At 58.0% G+C, this 12,785-nt stretch overlaps 1 protein-coding gene across 5 annotated transcripts; it reads right to left on the bottom strand.

The window, feature by feature from the left end:
- Positions 1-2,630: 2,630 nt before the first annotated feature.
- Positions 2,631-11,659, bottom strand: SLC2A8 (solute carrier family 2 member 8). 5 transcript variants are annotated; one of them, XM_036854431.1, is made up of 10 exons: positions 11,514-11,657; positions 11,260-11,425; positions 10,803-11,009; positions 9,260-9,359; positions 7,632-7,831; positions 6,734-6,877; positions 6,526-6,634; positions 5,618-5,791; positions 5,067-5,212; positions 2,636-3,599 (listed from the first exon to the last, which is right to left on the bottom strand). In XM_036854431.1, exons 1-10 carry the CDS (start codon positions 11,567-11,569, stop codon positions 3,462-3,464), a joined length of 1,440 nt encoding a protein of 479 aa, XP_036710326.1. In that variant the 5' UTR covers positions 11,570-11,657; the 3' UTR covers positions 2,636-3,461. The 5 variants fall into 5 exon arrangements, with proteins under 5 accessions (XP_036710330.1, XP_036710326.1, XP_036710327.1 ...); XM_036854432.1 differs by having other exon boundaries at positions 2,974-3,599; positions 11,260-11,422; positions 11,514-11,659; XM_036854435.1 differs by lacking the exon at positions 5,067-5,212 and having other exon boundaries at positions 2,631-3,599; positions 11,260-11,422.
- Between the last annotated feature and the right edge of the window lie 1,126 nt (positions 11,660-12,785).

Here is a 12,785-nt window from a genome sequence, read left to right as displayed (position 1 = left end):
GCCTTTTTTTGTCTCTCGGTGCCAGGTTGTGACCCGCACACCCTCGTGGACCGTATTTCCCAGCGAGGCTTCCGCCTGTTCTTGCTCCCAGAATCTATTTCCCATCACGCTTTGTTGCACATGCCTTTCAGGTCCACCGAATCCAATGACTGGGGCCTCTTGGACAGGAAGCGACTTGGCCGCGAAGGCTCACGGGAGCGGTGCTTTAAGCGCAGGCGCAGACCTGCACTAGGTCTAGGCGCCTGGTTTCTCCTCGGGTTTGATGTTCCCTGGGCCCGGCTCCACGAGGTCCTCTCCCTCATCATTCAGCTCAGGGCCCAACCCCAGCCACCTTCACGGTCCTTTTGCGCCCTTCTGAGAGTTTCGGAGGGGTAAAGGAAGTGAGGGCCCCTCAGTGTGAACGGGGCAGCCGCAGGTTGGCCTGGAACTGTCAAAGTATAAAAGCTTCTCAGGGTTTCCCTGGTGGCGCAGTGGTTGAGAATCTGTTTGCCAATGCAGGGGACACGGGTTCGAGCCCTGGTCTGGGAAGATCCCACATGCCGCGGAGCAACTAGGCCCGTGAGCCACAATTACTGAGCCTGCGCGTCTGGAGCCTGTGCTCTGCAACAAGAGAGGCCGCGATAGTGAGAGGCCCGCGCACCGGGATGAAGAGTGGCCCCCACTTGCCACAACTAGAGAAAGCCCTCACACAGAAACGAAGACCCAACACAGCCATAAATAAATAAATTAATTAATTTTAAAAAATGCTTATCAGCAGGAAGACGTCTTCAGTAATCTCAGGGGCAGAAGCACACTTTAACAGTGTTCGATTAGAAGTGTTGGGAGAGGAGATTCCTGAATATTCTGTCCTTGGGGGCTTCCGTGCTGCCCCAGGGGATATTTAAGTGGGCTTCCTCAGAGCGTTGATGGAATTTCCCCACAAGCCTGTTGATCTTCACTAATCAAGCAATTTTCTGATGAGCAATTTAGTTTCAGAGGCACTTTGACGTTAAGGAGATGAGAATGTGTTACCTGGGAAGCGGAAATGAGTTTGGGGGTCCTAAGCCTCTTTTCATTTTGTACTGTCTCTCTCCCTTTCAATCATAGCTGGTAGTGTTTTTCCCAATATGATTCTACATTTGTGGGTCTTCTGTGAATCTCATTGGGATTCACTCATTAAGCAAGTCACACCCACAGATCTCTTTGAGATAAGCTCTTCTCTACCTTGGGCTTGTGTGATTTTTAGGCTTACAACTTTGGAGGTCAGAAGTCTGAAATGGATCTCACTGGGCTAAAGTCAAGGTGTCTTCAGGGCTACTTTCCTTCTGGAGGCTCTAGGGGGAGGATCTCTTTCCTTGCCTTTTCTAGCTTCCAGAGGCTGCCTGCATTCCTTGGCTAGTGGGCTCTTCCAGCTGGTGTGTTCTGCCCATGCCACAGGCCCAGCAGGTGCTAAACCCATAACAGCCACTAGGAGGTAGCAAGGGGTTTCTTGCCTTAGTCTTGCGAACCCACCTATGGCCACTGGGGGGTAGCAGAGTGGTTCACGCCGCAGTTGATTCCGCCCATGTCCACTGGGTGGTGTTAGGGAATTTCTTGCCTCGTTCTCAGAAGCCAGGATTCTCTTGGAAGTTGTTCTGGGGGCGGGAGTGGGAGATGGGGTGGATGTCGGTTGGCAGCGCACATTTCTAACTCAGGCTGGGTAAAGTGCAGCTTCTGCTGCACCTGTCTTCTGGGGATGTTTCATCCTGCCCCACTTCTTCATAGACCTGTGCCTGATGGTGCTGGACTGGGCTCCTGGGGTAGATACAGGGCTGTCCGCTGGGGCTGGCTCTTAGTCCCTGAAGCACCTTGTGCTTGGATGGGAAGGCCTTAAGGGAGTGTACGGGGACCTCTGAAAAGTGTGTGTGTCCACAGTCCTTGGTACCTGTAAGTAGGTGCTGGTAGCAATCAGAGGTTGCTGAGGCACTAGGGTAGGAAATAGAGTATAAAGAGAAACACTTGTAAAGATTTCAAATATCCCCTTATGAAGCACCCCTAGAGCCTCACAACCAGCCTTGCATGCAGCTCCCCATCTCCACCACAGCCTCCCACCCTCACCTGCACAGCCTTACCACCACCAGCAGCTAAACTGATTGAGCACTTATTCAGTGCCATCCTCAGATCTAAGTGCTTTACATGATCAGCTCCTTTCATCCTCATAACAACCCCACGAGGGAGATAACATCACTATGCCCATTTTACAGATGAATGAACTGAGGCTTAGGGAAGTTAAGCAACTTGTCCTGCTCTCCCCCACCGCTCTGCCCTGGACCACTCCACACTTCCATTCCCCTTGTCTCCGGTCTCATTACAAAGCTTAATACAAGATGTCAAGGTGGGCACATGCTGGGCTGCACAGCCTGAGAAGTGAATAAAAACAGGTTATGGAATGGGAAGTAGGGCGTCCCACTTCTGTGTAGTGATGCTGGGAAGCATGTATGTTGGGGGAGAGATCTTGAAAGACAGAACGAAATTCTCAACAGAGGTTCTGTCTGGTAAGGTGCAGGTGTGAATATTTTATTATTTATCTAAATAAAGGAGTTAATATTTGTAAAGTGCTTAGGATAGTGCCTAGCAGATGGTTAACTGCCGTAAAAAATAATTATATTACATAAATCTGTGTTTTCCAGTTTTCCTGCAATAAACATGTATTACTTACACAATAGACAATAAAAGTAATTTGTAAAAGACTTCTGGCTCCATTAAAGTTACTATGAAGGGAGGCTTCTTTTTTGCAGGAGGAACTCAAGATTTGATGACTAATGATTCAGGGGACTGAACCCAAGGAAAGAGTCAGAAATGACCTCCAAGTGCCAAAGGCAAGCCTAGCTGACCACGAGAAAGCAGATCCATAGATGTTCTTGGCAAGACTCAGTTCGTGGGAGGCCTAGTTTTATGGAAGGGACAGGAAAATGCCTTCTGGACTGCAGCCCACACAAAGAGGTCATGACCTGATTTTCTGAGTCAAATATTTATTTGGCAAAGTTCCTTCCTGATAAGGCAGCCACGTGAGAGGAGTAACCATGGCTATCACCCAGCCTCCAAAAGCATCTTCTCCAGAAAACGAGGAACCAAGAGTCCCCCTTCTCCGCTGTCACTTTCGTGTCATGATGGAGACGGCACGTGGAGGACTGCCCACAGGACAACAAAGCGTCTCCGAGATGTTCCCTCCTCACGAGTCACAGGGCAGCAGTGGAAACTGGACCCAGGGGCTGGGAACCTTGTCCCCGTGCTTCACTGGGCTGTAGAGAGCTGGGCAGGAAGGCGGGGCCCCAAAGGACAAGGCTCCAAGGGGCTACAGTCCTGGCTGCTGACTCCCTGGGGGCAGGCGGGGCACCCAGGCTCCAGCTGGGGCTCAGTTCGGAGTCACAGGCGGGCTCCATCCCCTCCGAGGCCCAAAACCGGTCCAGCTAGGAGGGGCAGCCGCTCACGGGAAGGGGCGGTCATCGCCCCTCAAAATGGGCTGTGATTTGCTCCAAAGTCTTTCCTTTGGTTTCAGGGACACAGGCCAGAGTGAAAAGGACACTGAAGATGCAGAAGGCAGCGGCCAGCCAGAAGGCACCGTAAGGCCTGAGCACCTCCTGCAAAGAGAGTGGAGAGGCCGTGCATGGACGCGGCAGGTCAGGGGCCCTCACGCCCCAGCCGAGAAGCCGAGGCCCCAGTCGGGGCCCACCCCGCCCAGGCTCACGGGAGTGGAGGAGGTTCCGGCTCCGCCATCCAGAAGCCTGAGCTGAGCACTGTCCAAGGTGTGGAAGTTGTGTGGCGGGGACACTGAGGCTCACTGTGACGAAGTGACTGCCCCCAGGTCAGAGACCTGCTATCAAGTGACAGCTGGGCTTCCTCCCGCAGTGTCTGACCCCAGGGCCCACAGACCTCCACTCTACTGGCGATGGGGGCGTGTGCACACACGGGGACACTCAGGGCCCATGCGTGGAGGGGAGAGGGAGCGGTGACTTTCGGTCAGTCAGTCCACCCTCCCAGCCCAGCCCCAGTGACCTCCCAGGTGCCGGAACCAAAGGCCACTCCCTTTCAGCTCCTCTTCCTCTGGGACATGGTGACCTCACCCTTCCCTCCCTGAAGGCTTTCTCTTGGCCTCTCAGCACTGTACACCCCCAGGTCACTCTTAGGTCCTTTGGTGCCATCCCCCTCCTTTACTGTCTGTCCCCTCCAAGCTCCCGGCAAGTAATTTCCGCCCCCAGGCCTCTGCTCTGGTCTTCCTGACACGCCCCCCGGGGCAGCACAGGCTCTACAGAGAGTCCGGTCCAGCCCCAAGCATCCACTCCTCTCATGACCTGCCTCCCCTTGCCCCAGCCCGGCCTCCTGGTGCTTCCTCCTCCCACCACTGTGCACTGTCATACCAGCCCCTGTCATAAAGGCGACCCTGTCCGTCTCATTCACTGCTGCTCTGGCACCCTGAACAGGCCTGGACATGGTAGGTACCAGGAGACCTGGGGGGGAATGAATGACTGAACAAATGGCTTGACTGTCTGCACCAGAGTGGTCCCCCCTATTGGATGGGAGGCCCTGAGGCAGGGACCATGTCTGCGTCAGTCCATCCATGAGAAGGTGGCAAAATGTTGAACTGAACTGATGCTCCCATCAACCCTAAGAGGAAGGTACGTTACCCTTCTCCATTTCCGGTCAAGGAAACTGGTTCAGAGACGGGTGAGCAGCACACCCATCGTCACCCAGCAGGGAGGCGGCCAAGATGGGGATGGAGCCCAGGCCTGTTGACTCCAAAGCCGGAGCTTCTCTCACAGCCCTGCTTCCCAGCCCGTGTCCCCAGAGTCCAATGGGGGAGGAGGTCAGCCCTGCTGTCCTTGCACCTGGACAGCCTGGAGGTTCCTGAGTGGCCACAGCCTGGGTTTCTCGCCTGCCCCGGCCCGCCTGCTCCCCCTCACCCCTGACCAAGATGGTGTCGCAAGATGCTGGGGCCTCAGCCTGCATGCAGAGCCACGGACCCCAAGTCTCTCGCAACAAGAGTAATTCTGAAAAGTGCTTCTCTGCCGACTACGACGTGAGGGGAGGCCATCGGGGCCCGCGCTCACCATGAGGCTGCTGAACTCTTTTGTCACGAGAAAGGCCATGAACCAGTTGGTGAGGACGCAGACGCCCGTGGCCACGCCCTTGACGTGCAGAGGGAAGATCTCAGACATGAGGAGCCAGGGGATGGGTCCCCAGCCCACAGCAAAGCCTGCGGGAGCAAGATAGGCGTCAGGGCCCACGGGGCTGGACCCTCAGCTCGCCGCAGACCACCTGGGCTGAAGCCTTGCGGGGCTGGCCAGCTGTGGCCTGAGGGGGCCTGGATCCCAGCCTGGGCCCGCCAGCTCAGCACCTTCCCGCCGTGGGGTCTCAGGCCACTGTCCTTACTTCTTATGCGTCAGGGCTTTGCTACGGAACGGGACAAGGAGGGGCCTGCTGGGAGGGCTGTTGTGGAAGTCGTGTGAGAGGAGCAGAGACGGGCTCAGCTTGGTGCCTGGCACACGGTCAGAGCTGCAGACGCAGAGGTGAGGCCGGTAGGCCTGGCCTCACTGGGAGCCACAGGAACCCGGTGGTGACAGGGCGGCCCCCTCACCCCCGACTCAGCCTCCCCACTCACCGGCAATGAAGAGGCACATGCTGCCCACCGCCAGCCAGGCCAGCCCCACACTGCCACTGGCGGGCTCCACGGAGACAGGCGCCAAGAGGTCCACGTGCGAGGAGTTGCTAGGGCCGCCCTGGGTCAGCCTGAAGTAGGCGCCAAAGGCGCTGGTGCTGACCACCATGACCACACCTGCAGGTGGAGTGCGGCAGTGGGCAGAACGGGGCGGGGGAGGCGGCCCGGGCACGTGGTGCTGGGGGGCTGGAGTCTTCGTGCACTGTGGGCCACAGCAACGTGGCCCGGATGCCTCTGAGAGCGGCAGTGAGCAGAGCCCTGCCTTACTGCACTCACCCCAGCCCGGCCCTGCCAGCCCCGGCTTGGACCTTGAACCTCAGCAAACTCCAAGAAGCTCCTGGAAGCAGACCCTCCCTGGCCCGAGGAAGCAGGAGCAGCCACAGAGGCCAGACCCACTTTCCCAGCAGCACCAAGTGCTCGGTGGGGCTCAGAACACGAGGAGCCTCACTTGGATCATCCTCTGGTCCTCACAATGGCCCATGGTTACCCCCGTTTCACAGAGGGGAAACAGGCTCAGGTAAAGTCACTTGCCCAGAAAGACCACAAGCTTCTGAGCCACTTCAGCCCCGGGCCCTCAGTTTCCTCATTGTACACTGGGCCCTGATGGCGCCTTCTTGTAGGTTCACTGCGAAGGTTAAGGTGTGATGCAGCGATGCCGTTAGCACGGGCCTGGTCTGGAACAAGGGCTCAGTGAGAGCTCTCCTGAAGTCTTGGCCTTGTTCTCAGGGACACTCAGCCATTGTCCTCCTCCCTCAACGTGGTGACCTCAGCAAAGACCCTCCAGCCTGTGGTGGGAGGCTGGCCTGGGCCACCCACCTGCAGAGGGCTGAGCCGTCACCCTTGGGCCTCACCTGACAAGGCCAGGAGCAGCCTGCGCCCGGCTCTGTCCATGACGAGGGCCGCTACGGCCGTGAACAGCACCTGGATGATCCCCACGATGACCGAGGCCAGGCTGCTGTCCTGGGGAGACGGGCCGAGGCGGGTCAGGCGAAGACCCCGGGACTAGGTCCCACCCATATGGCATCCAGGTGAGGCAGGCTGGGGCAGAGGCCTCTTTACCTTGAACTTGGCCTCCTCAAAGATGGTCTCTGCATAGAACATGACAGCGTTGATGCCCGACAGCTGCTGGAAGGCCATCAGTGAAATGCCGATGATGAAGGGCTTGTAGACGCCAGGACGCCGCAGCTGGGCCAAGTGGAAGCCCTGCTCAGACGGAGACCGGGCATCAGTGCTTCTCTCTACCCTGTCCCGAGGGCGCCCCAGCTTTGAGCCCACCGTCCTGAGGCCTGGTGGAGTAAGGGAGCCTCTGCTTCTTGTCCCGGCCCCACCTGAAGCCTCTGCTTCAGGTCCCTGCATCACTTCAGCCTCCGATTTGTAAGGTGACAAGATCCTCACCTCCCCACGGCCCATCCTGATTTGTTGGGGGATCCACAAAGATGTTCTATGAGCAAAGAGCCCAGGGCTCCCGAATCCCACCAGCCTTGGGTCTGGGCCTGGGCCAAGCGCCACCCCCCGCCCCACTGATCCTCACCACCACTGCCGGACACGTGCTATGACTCCCACTTTACAGATGAAGAAACTAGGGCTAAAGATGGGAAGGTCACACAGCAGGTAAGGGGCAGAGACTCAGTCTTCTCCCCTGCCCGACAACTCCCTGTTTAAAAAATCTAAGTCCTCAAGTCTGCACGTGCAGTTTCCTCTGATGTGGCCCGGCCTTTCTCTTCCTGGGACAGGAAGATCACGGCTCAGGCTTTCCCAGGGATGTCCAAGGCTGGGGCCCAGCCCAGCAGTGGGGCTCGAGCAGGCCTCTGCTTGCTGGCACACAGGACAACACCCCCAATCCCACCCGCCACTGTGTGTGTACAGCCTTTGCCACAGACTGTGTTGACCTCCCCTGGCTGCAAAGGGGCGAGACCTCATGGTCCCCTCCCCCCAGCTCTGGCTCCCAGCCCCTCACCTGGTGCTCAGCCCCAACAGGGGGCTCTTCCCAGCCCTGCTCGGAGCCCCACAGGAACTGCATGGCGGCCATGGCTTCCTGGCGCTTGTGCTGAGTCAGCAAGAAGCGAGGGGTCTCCGGCATGCAGCACATGAGCAGCAGCATGAAGGAGGGGGGCACACAGCCCAGCACGGCCAGCCAGCGCCACTTGAGGACCCAGCCTGGGTGGGGTGGGGTGGGTCAGACATCAGAGCTGGGGTGAGCCAGCCTGGACCTTCTCTGGGAGTGCCTGCCCCCTCGCCAACCCCAGGGACACAGCTTAAGGGGTGGGGACCTCACTACCTTTGCATGACTACCCTCGGGTTTGTTGTTGATATTGTCATCATTATTGCTAAGTGTTGTGGAAACGATGGGGGGTATATCAGTGAATATTTATGTAGCCATTAAACAAAGGCGCTTGCTATATATTGACGTGGTATATGGCACCATTCGTCTAAAAGGTAGGAGCGGGAGAATAAATATGCATAGTCCTCCTACATGCAGACTCTCAGCAAGGCTGCCAAGAAGCAGGCAAGGCTGGCGCCTCCGGAGAGGAAGAGGGACAGAGTTGGGGGAGACTTTTCACTGAAAACCAGTCAATCAAAACTCACAGAAATTGATCAATGAAAGTGCAGATTATGATGACCTGGAGGAAATTCTACGGGTGTGACCCACATGTCTGTACCAAACGTCAGTGTCTGTGCAGGGACTTTGGCATACTGCTGGCCGCGCAAGGCAGCTAGACTGCTGGCAGGACTCTGAACGAGAGTCAGGATGGTAAGTGGGTAAAAATGAAAGACCACGGACCCGCATGTCAGCTACTCTGAAGAACCAGAGGGCATGTGCCCCGGACCCTGCCACGGCCCGTCAGGCCCGAAACCCCCATCCCCCAACGGTTCTCAGGCCATTCCTTGACAATTCTCATTTGGGGCCTGCTGCCAGGCACTTTTCAAAGTGTCACTTAATTTAATCCCTCAACAGCCTCAGACTAGGTAGGATTATCTCCACTTAAAGATAGGGAAATTGAGGCTCCCAGGGGCGGTGTGACTAGTCCAAGGTCACACAGCTAGTAACTGGCAGATTCCCCTGACCTGGGACTGTCAGATATGAAGCCTGCCCTCTTTCTATCCCAGCTCAGTTCCAGTCTGCCTCTGGAAGCTTCCTCATGCTGGCCCCAGCTCTGACCCTCAGGTCCCCTGGAACCTGCCTCCTTCAGGCTGCAAATCCAGTACTGATTCTGAGGGAGACAGGCTTGGGTTCTCCAAGCTCTTAGGCTAAAGACTCTGGAGTGCCCCCTCCACCCCCAGAACCCTAGTTTGTCACCACACAGCGAGGTACTGACCTAACCAGTCAGCCCTCCCCGCACTCCTGGAATGGGCTTCTGCTCTGGGAAGATGAGGACATCACCTTCTCCAGCTCTCCCCAGAACTTTGTCCCAAGACCCGCATGACCCAGGGTCTCAGGGAGGTGGTCTGGGAACCTGGCATCTTGGGTAGTGGCTGTGTGACCTCAGGCAAATCCCTTGACCTCTCTGAACTTCAGTTTCTATATCTGTAAAATAGCCACAAAGCCATTAACAGTTATCAAAAGAGACAACATGAAAACTATACCTGCCAGATAGGCTAGGAGGATGCCTATGACGACCATCAGCTGCACACAGGAGCCGAGCAGCCCCCGTACTTCGGGGTAGGCAATTTCGGAGATGTAGACCTGTTGGTAATTAAGATGGGACTTTACTTGGGGTCGAAGAGTTCTTAAAACTGAAAACTCTCAGCCATTCAGAGCTGAGGAGAGCCTCAACTGGGGCAGCAGCAGGCCCAGTGGGCTCCTAACTGCAGGCCCTGGTCAGCAGAGCCCTCCGCATACCTCCCTGCCCCCACCAAGTGATCTGCAGCAGGTGTTTAAAGGGTATAGAAGTGGCTGCTACGTGTGTGGGGCGGGGGCGAGAAGGGCTTTTCAACCTTTCATTTATTGTATGTATACCCTTGACAAAATGCAAATTCTGATGCAATAGGTGTGCGGTGGTCCAAGATTCTGCCTTTCTAACCAACTCCAGGTGACACCCAGGCTGCTGGTCCAAGGACTATACTTTGAGTGGTGCCCTTGGAGTGAAAGCAGGAACTCTTCACCTCAGTTGCTACCAGTGACTGCCACGGCATCCTCTGGGCTCAGGAGCCAGAAAGCCCTTGCCCATGCTTCTAGGTTATTCCATACCTTATGCCCATGTCTAAGACAGGTGTGTTTTTTGCCCAGTAAAAAAACCCTCCAAAATATAAAATCCAACCTAGCTGCTGCCTGTTACCCAGCAAATGCAGCTGAAAGGAGTGGTAGGTGCAAAGGGATGGATTCTGAGCTACTGCTCTCAATCTTGACCAGGTTAGGGTGTGGGTGGTTGATCATCCAAACTCATGACCAGCGGCAGTTCACGGGTCACCCCGCAATCCCAGCTGCCAGGGTCCATAGTCCTTCCACAGGCCATGCCAGGGCCAGGGCTGTATGTGCAGGGTCTCACTGAAGCCTCACAACCACAGCACGAGGTAATGCCATTATTCCCATTTTACAGGCGCAGAGAGGTGCTCTGCCCTGGTAAGTGGCAGAGCCGGGATTTCACCCAGATGTCCAGCTCCAAAGGCAGCCTGGGCAGTGCTGGGTCAGGAGGTGGTGAGAGAGAAGCAGGGGAAGTGGCTGGAGGACCGGTTCCTGAGCAGTGAAGGGGAGCCGCAGGTCCCAGCAGCCTTCGCCCCTGGGGACAAACCAGAACAGGATTTTCCTGCTAAACTGTAGTCAGTGGTCTGAATGACAAGGGGGGGATCTGAGCTATACTGTGAGGCTTCTGTTGACCATCTACAGATGCCATCTTATTTGTAGAGCAAAAGAGAGAACCTGTTAAGTGGCACCATCTGGGCTCCAGTAGCAGCTTCACCACTGACTAGCTGTGCCTAAACAAAGGACTTCACGTTTCTTAAGCTCACTTCATCTGTAACCAGGGACAATAACAGCGGCTATTTCCAAGGCCCGTTGGAGTGTAAGGAAGACGAAGCAGGGAAAGGGCATGGTGCCAGGCAGGCAGGAGGCCGCAGCCAGGGGGAAACAAGGCCCCCAGGTCTGCTCCTTCTCCCGGGTCCCAGGGCGCCAGGCTGGGGACACACTCACCGGGGCCACTAGCGAGGCAATGCCGCAGGCCAGGCCGGTGAGGAGGCGGCCTCCGAGCAGCAGCCAGACGTTCTGAGCCGCGGTGATGACGGTGAAGCCGGCCACGAAGGGCACGGCGCAGAGCAGGAGGCTCAGCTTGCGCCCAGCGCGGTCCACGAGCCAGCCGCCCAGCACGCCCCCCGCCGCGGCGCCCAGGGTCACGATGGCCTGGGGGCGGGGCGACCGCCGGCTGAGGAGGGGGCGCCGGGGGGTGCCGCGGCCCAACCTCGCCCTCCACCCCACCCTCAGCGGCCTTGGGGGAAGGGGATGGGCGACCCCTGGCAGGGGAGCCGGGACGTACTCGGCGGAGGGTCTCAGTGCCCGCCCGAAGCCAGGCAGGGGGAGGGTCCTGGCGCCCATCTTAAGGGTGGGCGAAGGAGGGTCCCAGGAGGGCTAGAGGGTGAGCCCGAGGCCTCACCCCGAACCAGGAGGCGGCGGCATCGTCGAGGCGCAGCGCCGGGGGCGCGGCGCGCCGCAGGCTCGGGATGGCCGGGGAGCTGTAGCCGAGCGCGAAGCCGAAGCTGAGTGGGCCCAGAGCAGCGGCGAAGGCGGCGAGGAAGACGCGGCGGCCGCGGGGAGCGCTGCTGGGACGGGGCGGTCGGTGAGCGGGGCCTGGCGCAGCGGGAGGGGCGAGGCAGCGCCCCCGGGGCTCGGGTTCCCCTGTCCACTCACCTGCCTCCCGGCGGCCGCAGGAGTGGCTGGGTCTCCTCCTGGTCCCCAGGCGTCATGTCCGCGGCCAACACTTGCCCGGTCCGCTCCGACGCCTGAACTGCCGGGGGTCCCGCGAGCGCGGCCTGCACCGGCCTGTCAGGCCAGAGCCAGCCAATGAACGGTGAATGGTGGCTCTGGGGCGGGGTCGGAACGGCAGCGGGTATGGGAGCAGCCAATGGGGACGCAAGGCGGTGTTCGCCTCTGGGCTAGGGGCCGCCCTTGAAGTCAAAGCGGACCAATGGAAGCAAAGAGCCGGTAGGCGACGAGCCCTGGAACCGCCCCTAGGACAGAGCTATCCAGTGTATAGGTGGGGCGGAGTTTGTAGCTGGGCCGGAGCACAGTCATCCAATAGGAGTGTGATGCGAGCTCGGAGGCGGGGTCATATAGATGCCTCACACCGAGCCGGCCAATGAGGGTGGAGGGCGGGGATTGCACTTGCGCCTGGATCCGCCTCTCAATCTAGCTTCAACCAGTGGGGCTAGGAGCTGGACGAAGGCGGAGCACGGGGGCCGCGCCCAGAACTTCCCGCCCCCACTCTGGGCAGCAACAAGTCCCCTCCGTGGTCGGAGCTGCGGTCTCTGTTTGGCGTTAACCGCTGCCCTGGGGCCTGGGCACTTCTGCCCACCTAGAGCCGCAAGGCGGAAGGTCTGCAAACAACGGTTCTGGGCCACTCTCTCGGATGCTGAGCCTGGCGCTGCAGCTGGGTTGCCGGGGCAGAGGCGTGGCCCTTGGCGCCGCAGCCCACCTCCGTGCACGTCACGACTCGGGGTGGGGGTGGGGGTGGGGCGGGGGGAGGCCCAGGTTGCCGACAACGACCAGGACCTTCGGGTGCTGTCCCGTGTTGGGCGGGGTCCCTCATGCCTCATAGCTGTGACTGATCTGGGCTTAAATCAGTGAGCTCTACGCTCCCTGTTAAATTACACTCACTTCATAGGTAACCCTGACTTTGGAATCTTCATCTTAATATCTCCCAATTTTGAGTCCCCTGCGGATGTTAATAGCCAGCTTCTGTATGTGCGTGCAGCTAGGTCACTGCTGGAGGTGAGTACGATGAAGTCAGTGCGCTGCAGAATCTCGCCGTTTGTATGCCGCACTCTCTGGGTGCAGGCAACTGCGATGGAGTGCTGTGTATTTTCGGCAAGAACCAGGGCTAAGAGAGTGACAGGCTTAGCTTCTAATCCCTCTCTGGGCCTCTGTTTCCTCATCTCTAAGTGGAGATGACAGTTAACTATC

The sequence above is a fragment of the Balaenoptera musculus genome, chromosome 6, assembly GCF_009873245.2.
Source record: "Balaenoptera musculus isolate JJ_BM4_2016_0621 chromosome 6, mBalMus1.pri.v3, whole genome shotgun sequence".
Taxonomy (NCBI): Eukaryota; Metazoa; Chordata; class Mammalia; order Artiodactyla; family Balaenopteridae; genus Balaenoptera; species Balaenoptera musculus.
This window is presented reverse-complemented; position numbering and strand designations above follow the sequence as displayed.